At 38.9% G+C, this 27595-nt stretch overlaps 1 protein-coding gene across 2 annotated transcripts; it reads right to left on the bottom strand.

Moving 5' to 3' along the window:
• Positions 1–1392: 1392 nt before the first annotated feature.
• On the bottom strand, positions 1393–27595 carry RSL24D1 (ribosomal L24 domain containing 1). 2 transcript variants are annotated; one of them, XM_043471929.1, is made up of 7 exons: positions 27406–27595; positions 22637–22750; positions 20349–20421; positions 19031–19094; positions 17168–17253; positions 15888–15975; positions 1393–1411 (listed from the first exon to the last, which is right to left on the bottom strand). In XM_043471929.1, exons 1-6 carry the CDS (start codon positions 27589–27591, stop codon positions 15902–15904), a joined length of 597 nt encoding a protein of 198 aa, XP_043327864.1. In that variant the 5' UTR covers positions 27592–27595; the 3' UTR covers positions 1393–1411; positions 15888–15901. The 2 variants fall into 2 exon arrangements, with proteins under 2 accessions (XP_043327864.1, XP_043327863.1); XM_043471928.1 differs by lacking the exon at positions 1393–1411 and having other exon boundaries at positions 15198–15975.

The raw sequence follows: 27595 nt of genomic DNA, 5'->3' as shown, positions 1-27595 counted from the left end.
AGCTTCCTAGTCCCAGGTAGAATCTTTCTGATCTTTAAACACAAAGTCCAAAATGACTTTGGTTGAAGTCAGTAATTATCCCTGAAATCACCAACTTCATTTGTCTGTTTTATTCTCAAAACCAAGGTGACAGGAGTGTTCTCTGGGCAGTGAGCCAGCCCTTCCAGTATCATTGCTCTCTCTTCACTAAGCATGGAATATGGGGTTTGAGATGAGAGCCCAGATGACTCCACAATAACTTTCAAGGGCTGGAAGTTCTGATAGTATTATGGGAAAGCTACCCTCTTTTTTCACTGTGGGAAAAAGCTCCAGTCTACCAGATTCTTGGGCAGATAAAGCTGTCAAAAAGGATTCCTGCAATACAAACTATTATATAAACAATAAGGTCCTACTGTATAGCACAGAGCTATATACAATATTTTGTAATAAACTATAATGGGAAAGGATAAATATCTGTAACTGAGTCACTCTGCTGTACACTGAAACTCAACATTATAAGTCAACTATAATCCAATTAAAGAAAAAAAAATCCTGCAGCAGCATATAGGCAAATGTATACCCCCCTTTCTTGATCACTACTTCCCAAAAGAACAGCCTGTCTTTATTTTTAATATTTATTTGGCTGCACAGGTCTTAGTTGCGCCATGCAGGCTCAATAGTTGTGGCCAGCAAGTTCAGTTGCCCAGCGGCATGTGGGATCTTCTCAGACCAGAGATCAAACCAATGTTCCCCATTGAAAGATAGGTTCTTAACCACTGGACCACGGGAAGTCTTAAGAACAGCCTGTATAATTATTTTCCATGGCAACTTCCTCCACACTGAGAGTCACAGTAGTTCGAAGCTGGCTCGAGAAAACCCATAACCTTTATTCCCAAGTTCCTCTCCCGAGCAGCCCAGACAATCCCAAGTCATGCCAGCCTTTTCATCCCTTCCGGGGGTCGGGGGGTAGGGAGGTAAGGATCTTTGCTGACATTAATGAGAACAGTTTATTCAGCTCTTGTGCAATCAGTGTGGGAATACAGATCAAAATATTTTTATAAAGCAATAGAAGAAGCCATGAAAAATACTAATATGTGCTCTCAAAGCCAGTGAAGAAATCTCAATACTTTGAAAAGCTTCCCTGTAGTAATATTGGTCGACATTTCACAAGGAAAGAGGGAAACCACCAAGAAGTAATTTTCTTGGTCAAAGACTAATTTGTCCTTCAGTAGAGCTGAAAGTCTGAGCAGCATTTCATAACAGAGTCCCTCAGGAACGATTTGACACAGAGTAAGCTACAGTCCCTCCCTCATTGATCATTCAACAAGGATTTATTGAACATTTACTACATGCCAGGCTCTCTGGGGGCTCAGTGAGTTTTCAAAGATGAATCAGTCCTGCATCCTTCACCACAGAAATTTGGCCAAACTGGCTGAAAGGAAAACAAAAGCATCAGTAGCATCACCATAATAGTTCCTATTTATCAAGCACTAGGAACTATGATAGGTATTCTCATTTCATCTTCCCCACAACTCTGCCAGAGAGAAATAAATGACAGAAGTGAGATTCAGAGGTCCTGGTAAATTGGGCAGCATATACCCAGCTAGCACACGGCAGAGTTAAGATGAAAAGCAAGGCCACTCTGATCCCAAAGTCTCTAATTTGATGCACACCACAGGACACACTCAGACAAGCACAGGAAGTCCTAAAGAGAAATTACATCCCAGCCCTTTTATTGCTCGTGGGTATCAGACACCATCTTCACCTAGGCTCAGTAGTGTTCCTTTACGCACATTTAACGTAAAACTTTGCTTGGCCCATGACAAAGCCCAGCAGCTCATTTCTGTTTCTCATGCCCACATAAAATCTAGGCAAAGTTACACTGGATTTTGGATTGGACACTTCCAGATGGGACCCTTCCTCTCCGGAGCGGTCTGTCCTGCGGTAGTAAGTCCCACTCTCACCCAGACCGCTACGTGTCCTGTCGGCCCACATCCCTGTGTGTCCTTCCTCTTTGCTGGGGGACACCTTTGCCATATGGTTCCCTCAGGATTGATTCATATCATCCCTTTCCCCGAGAACATGACCTAATCCAAGTGGCCAGAATACTCCATTCCCTGGCCTGAGTGACTGGCTCAGATTATGCAATGGAACCCAACCAAATCAGTCTCCCCAGGACTTTCCTGCTACTGCCAGAGTCTTTGGCCTCCAGGTGTTAAGTTGGAAAAGTATGGGTTAGGCCTCCATTTGCCATCTGGCCCCAAATAAGAGCTGAGAGACAGAGTGAAGGCACCCTGACAACGTCGCTGTGATCTCGACCTTGCACACCCAGACTAGCCACATAGAAGTTGTCTGCGGAGTTCTGTGATTACATATACCTCATCACTAAAAAACTGTGGTTCACTCTCAAAATACACACACATGCATGAGTTTATTATATACTTGCATTGCCGTACCAACATACTAAGTAATTAATACACAAAATATATACATCATAAAAGTTTGATTAAAAGCTAAATATAAATGAAAGTTTTGTTGGCTTAAACAATATTCACAACCTACAAGTTGAAACTTATGTTTTATTTGGTGGAAATTTTTAGGACTTAAGCCCAAAGGGAGCATCTCAAGCTTTGTATAGGTTGCTTTAAACAGCTGTGCATGGCAAGACCTGTAGCCTGTATCTACTGCTTCAAAAGGAAAGAGACCACTTCTGATGCTTTCCCAGTGACTAAAATATAATAGTGAACATTCAGTGTATGTGACAAGCTCTTATATGCTTCAACTGAAAAAATAACTACTATCATCCACAATTTATGTATGTGAAAACCAAGTCTTACAAAGTTCAAATAACTTGCCTGAATTCAGAGTCGGGATTCAAACAGCATGGTGTGACTTCAAAGCTGTGCTGTCTCAGAACTTTCATTTTTTAAAGCACCATTCTCTCCCGTAGACGGCCCTGGCTTCAGTCCCTCCTAGCCAGGATCCAGGATCTAATCCCTGGATCTATGGTGACTATAGCCCCTTTTAACCCCTTCGCTGACATTCTACCTTTCTGAGTCTCTCAGCTGGTCAGCACAGCACCTTTGCATGGTCCTACCCTACATGGACTCCTGGGTCTAGCAACCCTCTACTGCCCCCACCTGGCACCTAAAAGCACACACTCCACCGCTTCAATCTAATTCATTCCTTAAAGACCACTAGTCCAATCACCACGTATATAACTAAATATACACTAATGACACGCACATGCCTGGAAAGATACACCCCCACTTTGGAATAGTGGCTCCCTGGGGATGGAAGGAAGGAAATGCAGTGACAGTGTACAAAGTGAGACTTCAACAGCATATGCAGTGATTTATCAAAGAGGAGGAAAGAAATGTTTAAGACAGGTAGTTAACGAACCACTACAGCTCAGATGTCTCTTGCCTAAAGAACACTTTGTTCAGTCTCTTAGTAGCTTAGAGGGAAAAAAATCAGCAAGTGAAATTCTTAATCTAGAGAGTTTCTAGATAAGCTTCCATCTAAAATCCATTTTCCAAAGTAGCCCATCTTGCCACAAGGCAAATCCGCATTTCCACAACAGTGACTTAGAAAAGGTTAGAGAATCACAGAGGAACAGCTATAAATACTGAACTTACCACCTAGACAAGTCTGGAAAGAAATGCCTTTCTGAACAATCTAATGATTTCAGTTAATGCACCATGACAAGACGTGCCTTGACAGTTTGCTCAATCTGTAGGATTTTTACTCAGAGCTGTAGACAGCAGAAGAAAACTTAAAGTAATTAATGCAAAGTTAATTATCATGCAGGCACTGGGAATTTAATATAGTGCTTATAGAGGATTTAATTCCTGGACCTTTTTTTTATCAACGTCTCCTAAACCATCTGTGCTTCTGCAGTAAGGTTTCTAAGCTAAAATCCTATGAATGTTTCCACTTGCTCCAGGACAATTAAGCAAAACTGCATGTTTTGGTCTATCTGATCCCAGTTCAATTTAAACACCGATTAAATGGGAAATAAATTAATGTGGTACAAGTGTGGATGGAATCATCACAAGCTGGCACTTACCCACAGAAACAAACCATTCACTAATGAGATAACTGGACTCTTTATTTTGGGGAAAATACTTGATGAGATCAAACGGAGTGCACACATTCATGGGCCCCCATAAATGAGTATGTTACAAGAATGATAGGAGGTTAATTTGAAGCAGCTCTTGTAGCACAGGACATGCAAGCTCTAGTTAGAAAAATGAGGAGGCCAGCGAAAGATTAAAACATACTATCTACCTTGCCCACTTGACGATGTTTGTCCGACCAAGGTAAAGTGACTTTCTTTTTCTACTTTGTTTTATTCACTACTGTATTTCCAGTGCTCAGAACTAGGCTTGGTACATAGCAGGTTTACATTAAATATCTGCTGAATGTGTGGATGAATGTTTTACAACCAGTAAACTGTGAAGTCAAGGGGGCCTTAGGAAACATCACTACGAACAAAGATAGTGGAGGTGATGGAATTCCAGGGGAGCTATTCCAAATCCTGAAAGATGACACTGTGAAAGTGCTACACTCAATATGCCAGCAAATTTGGAAAACTCAGCAGTGGCCACAGGACTGGAAAAGGTCAGTTTTCATTCCAATCCCAAAGAAAGGCAATGCCAAAGAATGCTCAAACTACCGCACAACGGCACTCATCTCACACGCTAGTAAAGTAATGCTCAAAATTCTCCAAGCCAGGCTTCAGCAATATGTGAACCGTGAACTTCCAGATGTTCAAGCTGGTTTTAGAAAAGGCAGAGGAACCAGAGATCAAATTGCCAACATCCACTGGATCATCGAAAAAGCAAGAGAGTTCCAGAAAAACATCTATTTCTGCTTTATTGACTACTCCAAAGCCTTTAACTGTGTAGATCACAATAAACTGTGGAAAATTCTTAAAGAGATGGGAATACCAGACCACCTTACCTGCCTCTTGAGAAACCTGTATGCAGATCAGGAAGCAACAGTTAGAACTGGACATGGAACAACAGACTGGTTCCAAATAGGAAAAGGACTACAGTCAAGGCTGTATATTGTCACCCTGCTTATTTAACTTATATGCAGAGTACATCATGAGAAACGCTGGGCTGGAGGAAGCACAAGCTGGAATCAAGATTGCCGGGAGAAATATCAATAACCTCAGATATGCAGATGACACCACCCTTATGGCAGAAAGTGAAGAAGAACTAAAGAGCCTCTTGATGAAAGTGAAAGAGGAGAGTGAAAAAGTTGGCTTAAAGCTGAACATTCAGAAAACTGAGATCATGACATCCAGTCCCATCACTTCATGGCAGATAGATGAGGAAACAGTGGAAACAGTGGCTGACTTTATTTTTCTGGGCTCCAAAATCACTGCAGATGGTGATTGCAGCCATGAAATTAAAAGATGCTTACCCCTTGGAAGGAAAGTTATGACCAACCTAGACAGCATATTAAAAAGCAAAGACATTACTTTGCCAACAAAGGTCTGTCTAGTCAAGGCTATGGCTTTTCCAGTGGTCGTGTATGGATGTGAGAGTTGGACTATAAAGAAAGCTGAGCGTCAAAGAATTGATGCTTTTGAACTGTGGTGTTGGAAAAGACTCTTGAGAGTCCCTTGGACTGCAAGGAGATCCAACCAGTCCATCCTAAAGGAGATCAGTCCTGGGTGTTCATTGGGGGGACAGATGTTGAAGCTGAAATTCCAATACTTTGGCCACCTGATGCAAAGAGCTGACTCATTAGAAAAAACCCTGAGGCTGGGAAAGATTGAGGGCAGGAGGCGAAGGGGACGACAGAGCATGAGATGGTTGGATGGCATCATCGACTCGATGGACATGGGTTTGGGTGGACTCCAGGAGTTGGTGATGGACAGGGAGGCCTGGCGTGCTGCGGTTCATGGGGTTGCAAAGAGTCGGACACGACTGAGCGACTGAACTGAAACCCTAGTTGGGCAGCAGCAATTCATCGCATTTCTGTAATTTCTCTTAATACTCCTCCTTAAAATCTGATTACTCAGAAAGACCTCTTAGGCTGAACTTCTTATGACTGCAAAGATGAGATTTGTCTACGGCAGTTGTCCCAACCTTTTTGGCACCAGGAACCAGTTTCATGGAAGACAGTTTTTCCACAGCTTGGGGAGGGAGGAATGGTTTTAGGATAGTTCAAGCACATTACATTTATTGTGCACTTCATTTCTACTATTATTACATCAGCTCCACCGGAGATCATCAAGCATTAGATGCTGGAGGTCAGGGACACTGGTCTAGGGGAACAACAATTGTAATATATTTTTGCAAAGGGTCTGGCACTAAAATAAAATAATTTGTGGGCATTATCATCTTCCATTTAACCAATATTTAACAGGTATCTATTACATGCTTGGGTGTATATAAAAAGATGATAGAGACCCTGCCTTTTAAGAAGCTTTAGTAAGATTATTGCTATTACTACTACATGAGATAAATAGCCCAAAAAATTCATAACAACACATAGCACTCAGGGTAGAGTGAATAAAGAAAATATTTCCAAGAGCAGTCGTTATGAAAGGCTTTATGTAAGAGCAGATATTTGAGATGGATCTTGAAGCACAGGTAGGATCTGACAAGTGGAGACAGATACTGGGCTACAATAAGCTCAAGGTAATGTGACTTTTAATCAAAGATTGGAGACAATTAATTCTCTGATGAATAAAGCATGCACATTTAAACTAATAAGAATCCCAGGTGGGCACCTGAGAAACTGTCTGCAGACACCACAACAGACTTCCACAAACTAGAATAATGCCACTGGCCCTGGGTTTCCCTGCAGATAAAATCTGGAGGTTCTTTAGAGGTATTTCATGGCTAATCTTTTAAAGCCCATGGTAGCTTAAAAAGAAGTAGCTACTATATTTGAACCAAAAAAGACAGTTAAGTATACCCCAGCTTTTCTGGTCAGGCTGGACTGGATCTGCCAAAGTAGAGTTCTTAGCAGTTGAAGCAGCTATAGTGCACTTCTGTCTTTCTGGGACATGTGCTAAGTTAAGGGATCAAATTGTCCTCTGGCTTCCTCAGAATAGAACCCGTGAATGTCTAAGTACATGCTATTCAAAGTATGAAACAGATGACTTTCTGGGGTGGATATAGCTCATTACTAAGCAGGCAAGTCCATGCACTCATGTTATAAGAGTCAACGATGTCCATCACAGAAATGGAGACACATGCTATGCAACGTATGAAACAGATGACTTTCTGGGGTGGATATAGCTCATTACTAAGCAGGCAAGTCCATGCACTCATGTTATAGGAGTAAACGATGTCCATCACAGAAATGGAGGCACCACATTATACGATTTTGAAAACCCCTACTTTTTTACTGAAGTAGAGTTACAATCTTATATTGGTTTCAGGTATACAACACAGTGATTCAATGTTTTTATAGATTATACTCCATTTAGAGTTATTACAAAATAATGGCTATATCTCCCTGTATTATGCAATAGATCCTTCTTGCTCATTAATTTTACACACAGTTGTTTGTAGTTCTTAAACCCTAACCCCTATCTTGCCTCTCCCCACTGGTAACCACTAGTACGTTCTATATAACTGAGTCTGTTTCTGAAACCCCCAACTGTCACTTAACAATGTCTCATACGCATCTTTCTATGAAATGAGAAATATTCATTTCTGTGGCATCTTTTTTAATGGCTTCAGAATTGTCTACTACATGATGCACTTAAATAATTTAACAGCATTTAGCCAGTCCTTAACTTATTTAACCAGTCTTTGTTTTCAGTGTTGTGCTAAAATATGATGATCTTTGTACATACATATTCCAGCACAAGATTATTTCTTCGACTGTATTTCCTAAGACTTGTGGGTCAAAATTGGGGGGGGGGGGGCGTGATTTTTTAACGTCCTTACACCCCCTTGCATTAGTTTCCATTTGAGACTAGTGTCAGCCTTTATACCTGGGACATTCTCTCCCACACTGCACCATGAGTTGGGAGGTTTATTTCTATATTCTCTATATCCTATCATATCCACATATTGTCCACATTAGTGCCTGGCACATAGTAGCAGCTCAATGTCCACTGAATGGATGAATGGATACATGAAAGAACAGTAGCTAAAATTTCAAACTGCTTGCAAAATGTTCCTTTGAAACATCTAAAAGGAGCACATTTAAGGTTGATTGAAGTAATAAATAGGCTGTAAGTGTATTTTGACTTCAGAGAAGGAAGGGTATTAAGATGGAAGGGTATTAAAAGTTCAAGACCTGAACATTTCAGTTTCAAGTTTGCAGTTGGAATAAAGAGATTTTGGTGAGGGATATGATGAATTATTTATTAAGTCTCCCTAGCTCTGTTGCTTCTTTAGAAGATAATACCTATTCACAGCCTCATGATTTTACAGCTTCCTTACTGGGAAGAAAATAATACTGAAAGTTGTCTTTGATTATTTTTGTAAATCAAGACTAAGAAATCTGGGACTTCACTAGTAGTTCTGTGGGTAAGACTCTGCACTCCCCAATGCAGGGGGCCTGGGCTTGATCTCTGGTCAGAGAAATAGATCCTGCATGCTGCAACTAAGAGCTCACATGCTGTAAAAAGATCCTGCATGCCATGACGAAAGACTGAAGATTCCGCATGCTGCAACTAAGACCCGACAAAGCCAAATAAATACTAAAAATTTTTTTTAAAAATTTGGAAGATGCCACTTTGACTAAATGTTCATGTCTCGCGATGGAAACATTCCAAAATGAGTTTGAATAGTTCATCTGCATTAACACTTTGTACCTATTTATATCTAATTAGTGGACCTTAAACCCAAAAGTGATTGGGAAGCTATGCCTTGGAAGAAACACAAAGGAAAAGTAAAGAACATGGTGAGGGCCTCATTTAGGATTCAGAAAGTCCTAGCCAGGCCATTCATAATGGTGATAATTAAAGAAGATAAAATATGTAGATCCTGGCAAATGGACATGCCATCCTCACTGCTTAATTCCAAGGTCACATCTTTCCAGACAGAATATTAATCAAACTCTCATTTTAAAAAATGATTATCTCAGGGCCCCAATATGTTTTAAAACTCAAGAAATATCCAGTTAACTATCATAGTGAAGTCATTAGGTACTTGGAAAATTACATAATTGCTGCTGACACTATATACACATCATGCTAAAAGTATTTCCTTCTGATTTTTGGCTTAGTTTATCCAATTCCTTCACATGAAAGAATGGACTGTTTGAGATCTTGCTTTTTCTTAATGTAGGCAGGTAGTACAATAGTCATCCCTCGGTATCAATGGGAGATCGGTTCCAAGATTACGGATACCAAAATGAGCAGATGCTCAAAGCCCCACGGTCAGCCGTCTATATTTGCAGATTCTGCATCCATGGAGTCAACCAATCATGGGCTGTAAACACAGTACTCAATACAAAGTTGTTTGAGTCCACAGATGTGGACCCCATAGATACAGAGAGCCAACTCTTTTGGGAAAAATGTCTAGGTACCACAAAAAATGTTTAGGTATTCAAACCTGTGTTTCATCAAGTTTTGTTGTCTTTCCATTTTGTCTCAAAATATTTTTATTACCCTATGATTTCTTATTTGACCCATTGGTTGTTCTGGAGCATGCAGTATAATTTTATTTGTGGGGTTGTTTCCCCTAGTTTTCTTCTTGGAGCTGATTCCTAGTTTCATATCATTGAGGATGGAAAGGAAGCTCGATATGTTTTTAATATTTTTTCCTCCAGTAGTTACGCTGTAACTGCCCGTACAGTTACACTAATTTTTGAAGTAAATTAAAAAAAAAAAAAAAAACCTTCATTTCATTCAACTTGCTGTCTGAATTACATTCACTGTGGGACAGATGATAACCTGTCAATCCTAGAAGAACTAGTAAGAAAAAGTGTCCATTCTAGAGTCACAAGTTAAACTACTCCATGAAATCTATCCTATTCTCCAGGACACTTTCTTTCACTGCTAGATTTTTTTCTGTAATGAATAAACATGTATACTGGGCACTTCATAGCTTCCTTCATAGCTCAGTTGGTAAAAGAATATGCCGTCAATGCAGGAGACCCGGGTTCGATTCCTGGGTTGGGAAGATCCCCTGGAGAAGGAAATGGCAACCCACTTGGATTCTTGCCTGGAGAATCCCATGGACAGAGGAGCCTGGTGGGCTACAGTCCATGGGGTCGCAAGTGTCAGACACAACTTAGTGACTAAAGAGAGAGATACTGGGCACCAATATGCTAGATGTGGTTTAGAATTTCAGCTAGTGATTGTCAGAGCTTGAATTTGAGTTCTGCTACTTGTAAGTGACATATATATGGATGAAGCTATTGAGTTTCATATTCTCATGTTCCTCATCTGCAAAGTGAAGACTAACTTAAAGGGTTATGAACATTATGAGAGAATATATGCAATATACCTGGCTATAATAATTCCTGTATGACTGAGTTCTCACAACTCTGGAACAAGGTGGTACTACCTCTAGGCAAACATGTGATCAACGGAACTGAGGTTAAGACCTGGATACTTTCTCCTTTGAGATATTATCCCCTACATACAGTGGAATATACAGTGGAAATAAATGTAATGTATCTTCTGGAAATGGGGAAACCGTGTCTCTAAAAAATCAAAAAGCTACTAGCACTGATGTTTTGGCAGCACAAAGAATCTGGAAACATGATAAGAAATGCAGTAGACAGCAATGTAGTTTAACACTGTATGAGTCTGCTTATCACTTACTTTTAAATGACAAGTCCTTTTAATCAGGTAGACTGCCTTTAACTACTTGCTCAGTCTATACAGCATTCTCTGATATCAGAAGAGCTATATACTATCATTAAATGTACAATGGAAAACAGTGTGGGGTAACTCACTGACTAGAATGGCATACTTTTCATTGCTGTTCTTCTTAAGACTCCACAGCTTGGTGTCGAAACAAACATATACACATACACACACACACTGGAATATAGCAAACAAATCAAGTATTTAAAGCTGGCATTCTGAAGCAAAGAGTCAGACAGGACGGAGCAACTGAACAACAGCAAATTCTGAAAACAAAGAGTTCCTCAAAATGCTAAGGGATCAGTCTCCTAGGGAGACTAACCAAGGGATCAGTTGGTTAGTTAACATTAAAGTAACAAATTCACCCCAATTGATTGTCCTTATTTCGTTAGGCTCTGTGGTTCCTGAAATAAGGCACTACTTCTATCAGCAAGGGCTTCCCTGGTGGCTCAGAGGTTAAAGCGTCTCCCTCCAATGCGTAAGACCCAGGTTTGATCCCTGGGTCGGGAAGATCCCCTGGAGAAGGAAATAGTAACCCACTCCAGTATTCTTGCCTGGAGAATCCCATGGATGGAGGAGCCTGGTGGGCTACAGTCCACGGGGTCGCAAAGAGTCGGACACGACTGAGCGACTTCACTTTCACTTTTTCTACCAGCAAAGCAAGTTCCACACAAAATTTCTTTAAGAAACCTGCCAAAACCATGGCTTATGATCAGATCTTCCTGGGATTTCTTGACATGTGAATGCTCTAGCCAGACCCAGAAATGGAGGTGGTGTAAAACCACTAGAAGAAGCAGCAAAGTCAGTTTTGCAACACAAGGCAAGCACTGTTGTTCAGCAAATCTTCTCAACAGTGGATACAATTAATGTCAAAATCACAATGTGTCTCTCTGCTATTAATTTATTCTTTATATCTTCCAAGTTACTAGCTATCTTAAAAATAAACTGGAGTAAACCTAGCAAATGGCAACATTTAGTCACATTTACTAAGCATCTTCAATACAACAGGTACCTAACATGTGCCTGGTATAAAAAACAGTCCCTGCACTCTTAAGGGATTATGATAGAAATGGGTTGCCCAGACTTGCTGGAGAAAAATGGAGATGTCTATCGATCAAGATTTTTGGTTACAAATGCTGGCAAAAGGAATTTATTGGCAGGATCAAACAGAAGTCACAGAATCAGTAAGAGCCTAGAGAATCAGTTCAGGTAACTGGTGGTACCTGATGGAAGGTCATGTAGTAGAAACATCACCTCCAACCTGTGCGTAACAGCTTGAATTAAGATACAAAACCTAGGGAGAGTGTTGAAGCAGGACAGCTTAAGTTAGAGGTTCACCCCAGAGCAACAGAAACTAGAGATTGCTATTAACACACTCAGAATGTAAAATAAGAAAAAAGTCATTCCTCCTTTAAAAAGAAATTCCAACAACAATAATTCAAATCAACATGAGGCTGAGGGTTTCCTTGGTGGCTTAGTGGTAAAGAATTCGCCAGCCTGCCAATGCAGGAGACATGGGTTTGATCCCCAATCTGGGAAGATCCTACATGTCACGGGCTAACTGAGCCCATGTCCCCAGCTATCGAGCCTGTGCTTTAGAGCCTGTAAGCTGCAACTACTGAAGCCCGAACACCCTGGAGCCCGTGCTCTGCAACAAGAGAAGGCATCGCAACGAGAAGCCCACACACGACAACCAGACAGGAGTCCCCGCTCAGCACAACTACAGAAAAGCCTGCACAGCAACAAAGACCCAGCAAAGCCAAAAATAAGTAAATAAATAAAATTACACACACACACACACACACACAAAAAGCCATGAGGCTAATATACTCAGTATAAACACATACAGGGTAAAAGCTGTGGATTAGCTTTTCCACTTTGCTTTATATATCAATAGACGCCTTGGAAAATTCTTCCTATAGCCTTTAAAATTGATTTTTTATATATTTTCCCCTATTTTTTCAACACTCTTATTTTAGCAGGCTGCTAAGTTAATTTTTACAAAGTGTAGTCTTCATTCAATATTAAAATTTACATTGAGTGACTGAAGTCTGATTTTTTTTTCCAGATCTCCACTTAAAATGTAAGCTAAAAAAAAAAAAATGTAAGCTAAAGGACAGAGGAAAAAATAATTTCTCTTATATCATTAAATATAAAATTTAATTCAGCTCTTAGAATTATGGGTGATTATATTTTTAAACTAATGCTGATAAACCAGAAATGTATTTCTTCCTCCCAATCTTCACAGCAGAGGATGTTCGGGCAATGAGATGCTCTTAATAAATGAAACTGCCAGCTGACACAAAGGCTAAAATTAACGTTCTAAATCATGTCCCTTTGTGGACCAAGTACCCTGCACTCAACTGAGCACAGCTATCCCCAAACCCTAAGACCCCCCACCTTCTTCCCAAGTCAAAGCCCTTTGCTGTTACTGAGCTTTGCGTAGTCACACACCCAATCCTAATACTAACATTTTAACAGTAGCTTACCATGGCGGTGGCCTTGAAATGACTATTTTAGATATATTAACTAATTAGAGGAAAGGAAAGTTAGTGGCACAGTCATGTCTGACTCTTTGCGACCCCATGGACTATAGTCTGCCAGCTCCTCTGTCCATGGAATTCTCCAGGCAAGAGTACTGGAGTGGGTTGCCATTCCCCTCTTCAGGGGATATTCCCGACCCAGGGATCAAACTGGGTCTCCTGCATTACAGGCAGATTCTTTACCAACTGAGCTACTAGGGAAGCCCCATATTAACTAATTAGGTCTTCATAAAAATCCTGAGGGATTATCATCTCCATTTTTTTTTTCTAGATGAAAAAACCAAAGCACAGTCAAGTCAGTTTACAGCCATTATCTGGACTTGTGAAGATGGGATCTGAGAGGTTCTGAATAAATCTCTTCTATATAAATGCAGGGCAATGCTGGAGAAAGACTGGTAAGGACACAGATCCCGCCTCCTTCATCCTCTGTTACATGCTATGAAAGGGCAAGTTACCTAAACCTAAGATTTTGCCACTTATAGAACGAGAATAGCTGTCTGCTTCACAAGATATGGGCTAGTCCTTCTCAAACTTTTTTTCTATAAACATCTTCCTAGGGTTTCTATTTTTAAGAAATGATTTTTTTTTTCCACGTGAGAATTTCTTTCTGCATCTTACAAGGTTTTTTAAGAGATTTAAAAAAAAATTCTATGACTTACAGATGATACTGCTTTTAGTATTTTCTGTGTAGTGAGTGCCTGGACAATCTATGTTTTTGTGTTATGCTAACTGCCCAGCAGAGGTCTCAACCAGACAAGCTAAAACAATAGTAACCTAAAAGCCCTGTATCATGCAACTCTCAAGTAAACTTTAAAGGGACAATTCATCCTTAGTGGTCCAACTATGCTTAGAAAAGCAAAGGATGAATAAAATCACTGCATTTGCATCCAAATACTTTATGACATCTAGTGTCTCATAATAATATGAAATTCTGACAGCTAAGAGAACTGCCTGAATGTTAAACCTGAGATACAATGTCAGCTTTTTGTTTCAGATCAGTTTCCCCAAATTAATGATCTCAAAGCAATAGCCAAGCTGCTATCTAACTAGCAGTAGGAAATCTGTTTCTTAACAGTATGTGATTTTAAAACAAGTTTATATTAAAACAAACACAAATGTAGTATGGGATGAAAATTTCAATTTTACAAATGGTTTTACACACATATTCCCCTATTACATCAATAATTTTGTTTACAAATAAGTTTCACTTTATCAACAAGAACAAAGCTGGATTCAGGTCTTCTAACACCTGATTCAGTGATCAGTCCATTTTTCTACTATCTAATATTGAAATAAAAGTTTAGCCATTACTGTATAATTATGTAACCTTAAAGATATGTAATTTATTCTAAATTTTGTCCTAAAAAACTAAGCTACTTAATATTCTTAACATACTCATAAACAATGTAAGTATACATTTCTCTTTAAACAGATCTACTTCAGCAGTATATGTGAACAAAGTCATTTTCTCCCAAGCAACTGACACTTCATACCTCTTGTCTGATGCTGTGCTGTGCTCAGTTGTGTCCAACTCTCTGCAACCCCACAGACTGCAGCTCCCCAGGCTCCTCTGTCCATGGGATATTCCCCGCAAGAGTACTGGAGTAGGTTGCCATTTCCTTCTCCAGGGGATCTTCCCAACCCAGGGATCGAACCCACATCTCCTGCATTGGCAGGTGGATTATTTATCACTGAGCCATCTGGGAATATCTATCTTTTGTTTAGTACTTTTAAATAAATATGTAAGCAGTTACTTTAGAAACAATTTTATGTGCAAATAATTTATAATGTGCTACTCATACATCCCATTTTCCAAAAACAATTAGGAATTTTTAAAAAGAAAACCACACCAAAAATTTTAATAGGCACTGGAGTCATGGAAAAATAATGTTTATTCTACTAGGAATGTCAACTTATCATTGAGTATTCTCCAAAGTGGAAATTACACAGTGCCATTTCAGGAACAGACTGCTCAACTCACCCTCAACATCCACAAGTGACTATCACAATAGTTAAACCACATCAAAACAGTCCAACATAATTAAGCTTCAATATATTGGACCATTATGTTCTTCTAAGATGCTAATAAACCAAAACCAGAAGTATTAACATCAAAAGAAAAGAAATTACCTGAGGCTAATTATCATACAGATTGTTAGTTCCTTGCTGTATCCCATCCAGAACATTAATAAAGGAAATATTTTACTGCAAAGAAAATTTTATTTTATATATATTACTAGTCATGAATTTGTCATTATTACATAAATGCTGTCCAATGCCATTAACCAAATGGCATGACCATTTTATGTCCACAATTCACTTCTGTATTTACAAACATAGTTTTCATGACTTATAAAAGTGTGCCTCTCAGTGAAGGTTTAACATTAAGATGCAACCTAGCATCCATAATAATATTTGCTGTTCTGCAGATATCAATGTAGGACAGAAGTATTTACTCCCCTTTCATCTGAGTGACCTTATGTGGGGAAAAAAAAAAAGATCAACAATTTACAAGTTCTAAGTCTCCAAAGAAGATTTCCAGATGCACTTAAATAATTGCTTACAGACAGTAAGAGTTTTAAGAAACATCCTCCATGTCCACATCCTCTTGTAATTTCTGTACCATTTTGTCTTCCAGCTGCTTTCCTTTGCCTTAAAAAAAGAAATTAAACTCTTATTGATTTGGTGTGACCTTGTGGAAGTCATATCCACACTTTATAAAGAATCTTGGCTATTTTAAAATAACATTAAATATTCCTAAATAATTTAAGAATATAACTAAACTCACACAGGTCTTATGACTTACCACACATTTGCTCACCTCACCTTCATGACAACCTACATCTTAAAAATGAGAAAACTGAGGTACACAGACAAATGAATCAGTGACCCGGTCACTTGGCTAGTAAGTCCAGTAAGACGAAGGGGTGGGATGTGAAGCCTGGCCATCTGGAGCCAGGATCTCTGCTCTCAACACTGCACTTTTTACCTCAAAAAGGGATACTTAAAATCTTAGATAATAACGGTTCCTTTCTATTGTTTTGGGGGTGTCAGCACATATAATCTATATGTAAAACAACGCTCCAGGATTCTTTTTTTTTTTTAATTTGGTACAAAAAGGCCCTAGCTGGGATTTTTGCATAAATCTACCCAATATGCTGTTACAGAATTTGACTTTACTAAGGTTTAGGCACAGCTAAATCCCACCAAAATCTCTCTCCTTCTGATAGATTGTACTTGGTGCCAGCTGAGGAAAAATACTGGTTTCCTAGCACCTCACAAAAGAAATTATGCACACAAATGACTGCCCAAGTGAGTGCCTACCTGTAAGTTACAGAAGCACAAGCAAGGCTTTAGTACAAAACTGCAGTTCTCAAACTGAGGTATCAGAATCACCTGGAGAGCTACTGAAGCACAGAGGTCCGGATCCAGGGGGTTTGAACCTCTGTGCTTAGTAAGTCCCCCAAGTAATTCCCACACCAAATGAAGTTTGGGAACTATTAATATGAAACATTGTCCTTTTAATCAAAACAGGTTCGAGGCAAAATCATCTACTGAATTATGACTCAAATAATTTTGATTAACTTGGAAAGTGTTTTTACTGAAGTTAGGATTTTATGACGGGAGAAAAGAAACACCATACGCAATAAACTGAATGGAACTCAGAAATGCACTGAATCAATATTTTTTATAAATTACCAAGTCATATCCTAAATGAGAGAGAATATTTACATGAAAAAAAAATTTATCCTCAAAACACTGGCTGGTACCCAATTACGTGGACCACAAAAGCTTTTCGTTTCTCTACTGAAGACAGAGAACTCCTGTATAATGCACTACTTACCTGCAAGAGGGGCCCGGATAAGATGGATGTTTTGCTTGACCTCTTTAACGTCCTGAACTTTCTGTAGTTCTTTATTTTTCTTCAACCTAGGATAAAATACATCAAGGCCAAAAGCTCAGTTACTAAAAACTCTTTAAAAGACATTAATTCATAATTTGTAAAAATTCTATTTAGTTAACCACAAAGATGAGAAATGGGAATACAATCTGTTTCTTATTCCTTGTTAGCTTAATGATTCCTACACTCCCAATTTGTTCATTCACTGTTATTCCTAGTGCCTAGTCAGGAATAAATTGAGGGTTGGATATGTATTTGCTCAGTGAATGAAGGAATGTAACTGAAAGAATTAACAAGGCTTAGAGATCACAGACACAGAATACAAATCTCTAATCATTAAAGTATCTGTTCTCTATTTGAGGAGAAAGATGTAATCTCTGTGTTATCTACTTTTTAAAATCATTCAGTAATTACAAGAGCATGAAACACATAAGACATTCAACAACAACAAAAAAAAGTCAACAGACTAGTTCTCAAGCATTCGGGCCCCTTTTTTTTAATAATTAAAAAGGTTTAAAGCCAAAAAACTCTTGACACATGCTTTTCTATGACAGACATTTGTGATGACTAGATCAAAAGTGATGTCTCTTCTAAAGAAATAGCCAGTTTCAAGCTGGGGTGGGGAAAGTGCAAGATGGTACTAGAAAATCTTAAGCCATAAAATAAGAAAACAACCAAAGAATGGTGAGGAATGGTCAACATGACACAGAGCCTGTCTGAAGAACTCTCACTGGCCAACTTAGGGTACTTAGAACACCAAAATAAACAATGATAAAGAACTGCAACACACTGAAAACAGTAAGAATTGGTGTACACACCTACATAGGATGTGAATAAATGAAAAAAATAATAAATGTGGAACTGAGGAAAAAGAAAAATGCTCTTTCTTGGATAAGAAAGCCAACTAATAAACAGGAAAGGATGAAATTAGAAAAATCACCACTTGGCAATAATAACAACAGTAACAGATTCAGGCAGAACACTAATGGATGCTAAAACCAGTAGATACCACTTCAAGGGTAACAGGTCCTTTGCTGAGTGTGTCTCCCCCAAGATGCATTGATTACAAAGAGGGGAATAAAACAGTAAAGTAGTTTCCTCCATTTCCAGGGGAGAAAACTAGCAGACACTACTTTAACCAAGTGATAAAAGTTAACATCACCAGTAAGAGGCAACATGTCCCTGGAAGACACATTTCTGTACTAGTTTGGCCAAAGGTGCCTACCCTGAATCTAATCATGAAGAAAACAGCAAACACAAAATGAGAAACATCCTGTAAAATAACTGACCTGTACTCTTCAAAAATGTCAATGTCATTTAAGACAAAGGTGAGAAACTGTCTGGATTAAAGCAGCTTGAGGAGACAAGACTGCTAAGTGCAATGCATGATACATGACTTTCTGCTGTGATGAAGGGCGTCATCAGAACGACCGGTACGATCAAGTAAGGTCTACAGATTCAATAACAGTATTTCATCAGTGATAATTTTCTGATTTGATAACTATACTGTGGTTATATAAAAGCATGTTCCTATGTTATATACCTGATACTAAAATAATGTTGTGTGTCAATTATACCTCAATCTTAAAAACCACACAGAAAAAGAACATACTAATTTTATGATATATACACTGAAGTATACTTAAGAGGAAAAGGCATCATGTCTTCAATTTACTACACACAGAGTTAAACACAAAGTAAATCTGGCAAAATGCTAACAGAATATACACAGTTCTTTATACTACCTTGATAGTTTCTGAAAGTCTGAAGGTAGGTGGAAATAAAGATACTTTAAAACATTCATACCTGTTCATTATAAATTTAGCTTGTCGCTTCTGTTTGATCTCTTCAACTCTCTTCATTGCATCAACTATTAAAAAAAATTGATTAAAGTTAACAAATTTATGTACATTCAAGCCAGATGATTATAATCAACAAGAGCTTTAACAATCACCTTTTATTCTGATTTAGAAATGGACTAAACCAAACAAAACACTCGCTGCAAAAACAATTCCCACTGAACCAGCTGACAAAGGTACGTACTCTTGGTTAACGTCACTTTTGACTCTTTCCCAAGTATCATTTCTTTAATCTTTATTTTGCAAAAGCCTTTACTACTAATAAATTTTCCTCGTACTTGAAACCAGTCCAACATTTTTCAAATTTTATTCTACAGAGAACTTGGATTAATGACATTAACCCCAGTCTTAGTTTGTCATCTCTATAAATAAAGAGTCCTTTCCTGGTCACAAAAGCTACTTTTTCTTCAAGTACCTGAACTATGATCTCATTATGAATCACATTATATACCTGAGATATGACCACATTACGAATATTGGTAGAATGAACCTGTCAATTTGCCACATTCTTAACCACTAAAATCCAACAACTGTTTTGGAAAATTTATACAAGACCCTTGGTTAAAAGGAAGTTGAGTCCACCTATACTCTAGAATCTGTATCAGTACTATACAATGTAAGATAAATCACATATGTAATTTACATTTTTCAGTAGCCACATTTTTTTTAAAAAGTAAACTGGAACAGCTCAAAATTAAATTCAAGGTACATTTTGTTTAACCCAACATATTCAAATTACTGTCATTTCAACATGTAATTAATATAAAAAATTTACTGAGATGTAATTATCATGCTTACATGCTGTACTTTTGAACTTTACAGAACCACTAAGTTTCATGAGGTATACAATACTTATATCCCTAACAATACTTATATCCCTAAACCAAATTATCTACACTGGCAAAGTGTGTTAAGTTTTTTGTATATTTTAACTATGTCACACCTCCACAAAGTATTCTACATCTCTATTTTTTCGTTCAGATATTTGACTGCTTTTAGATCTCTGTGCAGGCACTTCAAATAACAGCAAATTTAATAATTATGCTACTTTAATAAAGGATACATCAATCAATTCTGAAAAGATTTGGGATAGCTTACAATAAAAAACACAAATACAGCAGAGCCACTGAAATAAGGATAAAACTATAAAAACTAACCAATTAAAAGAATAAATTTAATATTTAAACAATCAACTGATATTAAAGCTATGGTAATATCCCAAACCAGTGTCTCCTGAAAACTCCTCATATTCCTTTGTGACTTACTGGTTTTATTCCACAGTTCTCGCTGGTATTTGACAGGTTCATTTCTACGTTTTTCAAATTCAAATGAATTATCCTGTAAAAAGAGGAAAAATATGGTTTTAAGAGAGATAGAAAATAAGCATTTCTTAAAACTTTTTCTCCTTTTCACAGAAGTTCTAAGTATTTCAAGCTACTGTTGTTTAGTCGCTCAGTCACGTCCGACTCTTTACAACCCCATGGACTACAGCAGGCTTCCCTGTCCTTCACCAGCTCCAGGAGTTTGCTCAAACTCATGTCCATTGAGTCGGTGATGCCATCCAACCATCTCATCCTCTGTCGTTCCCTTCTCCTCCTGCCTTCAATCTTTCCCAGCATCAGGGTCTTTTCCAATGAGTCGGTGCTTCGCATCAGGTGGCCAAAGTATTGGAGCTTCAGCTTATCATCAATCCTTCCAATGAATATTCAGGGTTAATTTCCTTTAGGATTGGCTGGTTTGATCTCTTTGCAGTCCAAGGGACTCTCAAGAGTCTTCTCCAACACCACAATTAAAAAGCATCAATTCTTAAGCGCTCAGCCTTCTTTATGATCCAACTCTCACATCCATACAGGACTACTAGAAAAACCACAGCCTTTTGACTATACAGACCTTTGTCAGCAAAGCAATGTCTCTGCTTCTGAATATGCTGTCTAGGTTTGTCATGGCTATGGAAACATACTAAGATTTTCCCCAAGATGATCTCAAAGAATGTAAGTTTTCAAATTTTTTCTCCATTAAACACAACATACAAGACACCCCTAATGAAAAAATTTCTCTACATATTAGTGATTCTCAAAGGGATGGGAGGGGAGATGGGCCTATAACCATCATGAGGATTATAAATAAACTCAAAAGGCTTCCTTAATTTCCTGTTCCTAGCTGAGACTAACAGCCAGAAAACGTATATTAGACTGAACCATTTGAAACTGCCTTTTCTCATAGATCAAAAAGTCAAATATTGAGAATTTCATATGGTTCAGCTAAAATACCTAGCATGTTCATATATTTCAATACCTATAAACCTTTGTGTTACAGCACAGAGTTGAAACTACACATCCCCAAATAGTGTGGTGCTACTCTGCCTGATGTTAAGCTTCACCCTGAAATTCTTTAGGTCCCCTCCAAATGTAGTCAGTATTTTGACAATTAACAACTTTACTTATCTCAAAACATGCAAAATAATTTTTGGAAAAAACCCAGATATTTCTTGTTTTTCAAATCTATCAGACTCAGACTCAGTTAATGTGACCATTAACTCTGCACTTAGCTATTTCATTTATATACACAAGACGCTGTTCAGATCACAGTAACCTCAGCCATGACAAGGTAAAACTGGTCACCAGCAAATGAACATGACCTAGCATTCTTCCTTCACTCATACAGTTGCCACCTGTATTTGAGATGCTACAGTTCTATTCATCCATACTGAAAATTATTTTTTTGACAACAATCATGATCTGGCCTTACAAGTTGTCAAAAAATATTCTTTACACTCACTGAAAAATCTCAGGTGTTAAGAAAGCCAGAAAAGGACTTCATAGCAACTACTTAAGACACTGCCTTTACGGAGTAGAAAGGTGGGAAAAAGTCATGGGTTTGGTGGAAGAGAAAGTACAGCAGGGAGAAGACAGCTGAAAGATGTCCCGCCTTCAAAAACAGCCTGTGCAACAGTTTCTCCTCCTTCCTTTTCAAGGATAGAGTGCGGACAAGCTTCGGAGGGGCCTCATACCAACTCAGTAAGAGCAATACTTGTGGGGGCTCGCCTCATGAAACTCTCCCTCACCCCAATTCCTCATTATTCCTCCTTACGCCAGTATCATTAACTAAGTGCTCTGCTCTCAGACACAAGAAAAAAAAAAAATCGAAAAACTGATAAACAAGCTTATTACAAACCTCATCCAAGCCCTCACTGCTATTCAAACATTCTTTTATCTCTTAACTGCCTTTCAAAATCCTTAAGTAACAATTTCCAACTTCAATCCATTTAAATAATTCTCCCCTTTGTTACAAGAGCTAAAAATACTTTTTGGAGAATAAGAAAAATTATTTCTACAAACTAGATTAGGAATTTTTTTTTTTTCCTTTTCAGAATTCTACAGATTTGTAGTTTTGGGGATCATGAGAGAATGAGATTGCCAAAGCCAAATACAAGTCAGTCGGTCATGAATCACGCTACAGGAAGCCTTACTAGAGCTAACTGAATCATCTTCCCCATCCAAAAGCTAAAATTCTGAAAACTATAACAACTATAGTGATAGCTAACTGTACTCACCACCGTGAGCTCTTTACCAGCTGCTTTCCGGAATGCTTTAGTCCATCTGACCTTGCGAGGATTGCGCTTCTTTTTGAAGTTTTTATGGCACTTGGATTTACAGAATCTGAACACCTATTTAAAAAAGTGTTAAAACAGTGAAAAGACAATATTAAAAACTTTTATGCCATAGGACATTACCCCACCAGACAAAATATACTATAAAGTCTGAGAAATAACAATGGTTCTCACTCACAGCTGCTTCTACTTACAGCACCATTTAGAAACATGAGACATTTCACACAAAATGCTAATTGAACTATTTTTTGACTATCAAACATCATTACAACTAAAGATTGAGGGTCCCCAAAATATGGTTAAAAACTAGCATTTTTATAGAATAACAGTAAAACCTTTACTATGATCTTGAATGAAGGGAACAATTTTAAGTAAAGTCATTTATCTAAATCCATTTGCAATTCAGAATAATTTTCAAAATTCACTTTGTATATATCTCAATGAGGGGGGAGGGGTAAAGTTTCAAACAACCATTCTGAAATGTCCTTTGGTTCTTTTCACTGTTGCACAAAATAATTTCCCAAAAAAAACAACTAAAACTGGCTATAAATTTGTTTTTCTAAAGAATTTATTCAGAGATCTACTAGGAAGATTCTTCACTACTTTAATTCTACACTTTCATCTCCAAAGATATGATCCTTTAATAGTGTTTACAATTTAATGATGATTCAAGGTGCTCCTAAAGTGACTTACTGGGATTTATACATCTAAAATGCATCATTTTGCTACTCTGTCTTAGAAAAAGTTACAACTTGTATTACTAGAGGAAATCTGAGAGAAAAAGTATTATAATTGAATCTGTGCACCTTGGCAAAGAAACTTAAATTGAATTATCATGCTTAGATGTGACCCATTCAAAAAAAGGCCAAACTAAGGTACAGACATTTCAAGCTAAGAGACTCAGCAGTAAGGAATTTGCCTGCCAAAGCAGGAGACAGGTTTGATGCCTGGGTCAAGATAATCCCCTAGAGAAGGAAATAGCAACCTATTCCAATATTCTTGCCTGGGAAATTCCATGGACAGGGCAGCCTGGTAGATCCATGCAGTTGCAAAGAGTCGGACACAACTTAGCGACTAAAACAATAAAGCCTCTGTGTGAGTGTGTGTGTGCACATAAATCACAAATCAAAATACTTTTCATTTTATGTACGTTGTTCTATGAGGACCTTCAAACAGGTCACTAATCACATTAGGACAGAGATTTCTTAGAAATGGTCAATACTAGAGAATTCCCTGGTGGCCCAGTGGTTAGAACTTGGCATTTCAGTGGGATGGCCCTGTGATGGATCCATGGTCCAAGAACTAAGATCCCACAAGCAGTATGGCAAGGTCAAAAAGAAAAGAAAAGGAAGAAACAAATGGTCAATATTAGATCAATTTAATCGAGGGCCAGACTTCCTGGAGAGCCCTCTACATTCCTGAATTAATTTCAAACAGCTAGAAAATATGTGAACTACAGTAGTTTTCTGGAATAATTCACTATAAAATCATTATTGGTAAAACTTCTTTTGCATATCTCCAGCCCAAAGTACTACTACCTTTTTAAGTAAAAGCCGTCCTTGTTTAATATTTACTAGACAACTCCTACACAAGTCCTCATTGAGAAGTTTGAACTGTTCTAGGTCTTCTCAGTTCCAAAGAAAGCCAATGGGAAGATACAGGGAAGCCTACCTAAACTCTGTATCTAACAGACTCACTTGAAAAAGCATGAAGTAGTATCTGAAGAGACTGGAGTCACTGAGATGGGATGGGGATTCCCACATAAAGAGCAGCTACCATGTGCTGGATGTTGCAGTAGGTGCAAGAAGTACAAGAATAATTAAAACACAATGCTCTACCCTGAGAAGCTTAGTCCAGTAATGTGGTCAAGTCTCACTTTGCAAACAAGAGAAATAAAGATCAGACTAGGATATAAATAATGGGATATGGCTATACACAATAATCAAGTATAAAGTAACATGTAAATATACATTAAGGAGTGATTAAATCTCTACTGGGGTAGGTGGTGGATAATTCTGTGTGAGACAAGCTTCATAGGCTCAAATTTCCCTTTTAATCTAGTCCTTGAGCACCATCCTCAGTCTTCAACATGCAAACACATGATCCCTCTGAGCTTCACAGTTCAATACTTTTTTATGCCACTAATTTCAACAAAGATTTATTAAGCACACCTTAAAAGTATACATGTTTCTGTTTGCAAACTATGAAAATATGGAGCAGTAATATTTTACCCTGGTGGCTCAGACCGAAAAGAATGTGCCTGCAAAGCAGGAAATCCGGGTTCAATCCCTGGGTTGGGCATATCCCTTGGAGAAGGGAATAGCTATCCACTCCAGTATTCGCTCCTGGAAAATCACATGCACAGAGTAGCCTGGTGGGCTATACCGTCCATGGAATCACAAACAGCCAGACACGACTAAGCAAATAACATTTTCACTTTTTCCAGTATTTTAATTAGTAACACACTAATTCTGGTTTCCTTGGTGGCTCAGCAGTAAAGAATCCTCCTGCAATGCAGGAGATGCACGTTCAACCCTCAGTCAGGAAGGACCCCTGTAGAAGGAAATGGCAACCTACTGCAGCATTATCGTCAGGGAAATCCCATGGACAGAGGAGCCTGATGGGCTACAGTCCATAGAGTCAGGAAAGAGTCGGACACAACTTAGTGACTAAATAACAACAACACTCTAATTCTACTCTTAAGAAGCTACTTGAGAGGCATAAGAGGGGAGATGTCTATGAAAGACGGTCTCAAAAGCTACAAGCATAAATGGAGAAAAAATAGGAGGCTACAAAAGTGCCAAGTGCCTAATCTGGGACCAGGAAGGCAGGAAAAAAGCTAAGACACCACTATCCTTTGCAAGGGCAGCATGGATAGGACCTATAGCTAGATACAAAGAGCGAAAAGAGTCAAAGGTAACTCTCAGGTTCCAGCAGAACTATCTAAGTGTTAGTCGCTCAGTCATCCCCGACTCTTTGCAACCCCATGGACTGCAGCCCACCAGGCTCCTCTATCCATGAGATTTTCCAGGCAAGGATACTGGAGTGGGTTGCCATTTCTTTCTCCAGGGGATCTTCCGAACCCAGGGATCGAACCCGGATCTCCTGCACTGCAGGCAGACTCTACCGACTGAGCTACAAGGGAAAACGACTATTACTTCTGAGAGCAAAAAGAGCTGAAGTAGTAAGAACTCTCTTTCAGGAGGCTCACTGTTAGGTACAGACAGGACTTATACAGAATACACATATAAGGTGAGGAAGTACAAACCGTAATTCCTGAGCATGTCAAAATCACCTCATTAAATATAGATTCATAGAGCCTCTTCCCCTCCCCTTAGATATTCCAATTCAACAGATCTGGTGGGAATCAGGAATCAGTTTTTCCCACAAGTGTCCAGTGATTCTGAAGTAAATATAAGAGAGCTCAAATTCTGAGAAACAATATTTTGAACAGAGGAATGAGATTCATTCCTGTATGAAAGGCAAATTCATGTATTATTCCTAAAGCCTTTCACAATGAGGCCTTATAATGACCATGCCCAACTTAAGACGGTTCAACTTTACAATGGTGCAAAAGTGATACACATTCAGTGGAAATCATACTTCAAATTTTGATCTTTCCCAGGCTAGCCATGCAGTAAAATTCTCTCTGATGCTGGGCATCTGGCAGCAAACCAAAGCTCCCAGTCCACAAAGTGAACAACTTAATAGTTACAATCGTTCTGTTTTTCAATTCAAGTAGAGGATATCATAAATTACATGAGATATTCAACACTTCATTATAAAACAGGCTTTGTGTTAGATGATTCTGCCCAACTGTAAGCTAAATGTGTTCTGAGCATGTTTAAAGAAGGCTAGGCTATATACAATATTCAGTAGGTTAGGCTTTTCCATCTTCGACTTACAATGGGTTTGCCCAGAAGCAACTCCATCGAAAGTCCAGCAAGATCTGTGTCGTTCTATCTTCTGTTTTCAGACGTACCTTTTAAATATAGATTTCTACTTGTATTTATAGCCCTACCCCAAGCCTCTATCACCATCTGCAATCCATCACTTCCTTAAACAGAGAAGTAACTGCTCCATTCTGTGCCTTTGCTCAAATTGTTCATTTCCCTTTCGCCTAAAATGCTTTCTCCTCTTCCTCTTAAACAAAATGCAAGATCCAGGATAAAAGCACCTCCTTCCTGCGTCTTTTCTTCTCCAAATCACGTCCTTCTCCAAATCACCTCCAATCACTTCATAAAACGTAACTCTGCTATTAAGTCATACCCAACATTTCTATCAACCTCTACACAATACGACTGACCGCCAAGTCTTATACATCTGTATAGAGGTGGACCTCAGCAAAGATGCTTGACCCGGCACGCGTTCAACAAGGTTTACTGAATTGAAGAATGTGGCCCACATACAACAGTGGGCCAACAGACTCCCAGCTTCCCCGTGGGCTCTGGCTGGAATCGCTCCTCAACCTCATTACTGCCGGCCTCTCCCAACAGCGGCCTAGTGACCAGCTCTGCTCGGACCGCCTAACGGAGAAACTCCGCAAACGGCAGGTGGCGGTCCGAGCCCGTAGTAAAGCCAGCCTCACGCACCGAAATCCCAGGCCAAACCTCACGCCAAAGTGGTAGGCGCACAGTAACCCCGCGCCGAGCGGGCACGGCTTCAGTCCGGTGGGAGCGCAACTAAAACCGCCCCACTCCCCGCCTCCTCACCTTGCAATCGTTACGAACGAACATCATGCCGTGGCCTGGGTAGATAGGGCCCGAACAGAAATAACACTTTTCAATCCGCATGTTGAATGCGCGTGGAGACTCGCCGGCCGAACACCCAGCTGAAGAGGAAGTGACGTAGCCCCGCCACAGGAAGTGATTCTCTTCCCAGTTCTCCAGAAAGAGCATCCGG

This window comes from Cervus canadensis, chromosome 6, assembly GCF_019320065.1.
Source record: "Cervus canadensis isolate Bull #8, Minnesota chromosome 6, ASM1932006v1, whole genome shotgun sequence".
Classification (NCBI taxonomy): domain Eukaryota; kingdom Metazoa; phylum Chordata; class Mammalia; order Artiodactyla; family Cervidae; genus Cervus; species Cervus canadensis.
The sequence above is the reverse complement of the archived record's forward strand: the minus strand, read 5'-3'. Positions and strand labels throughout refer to the sequence as shown.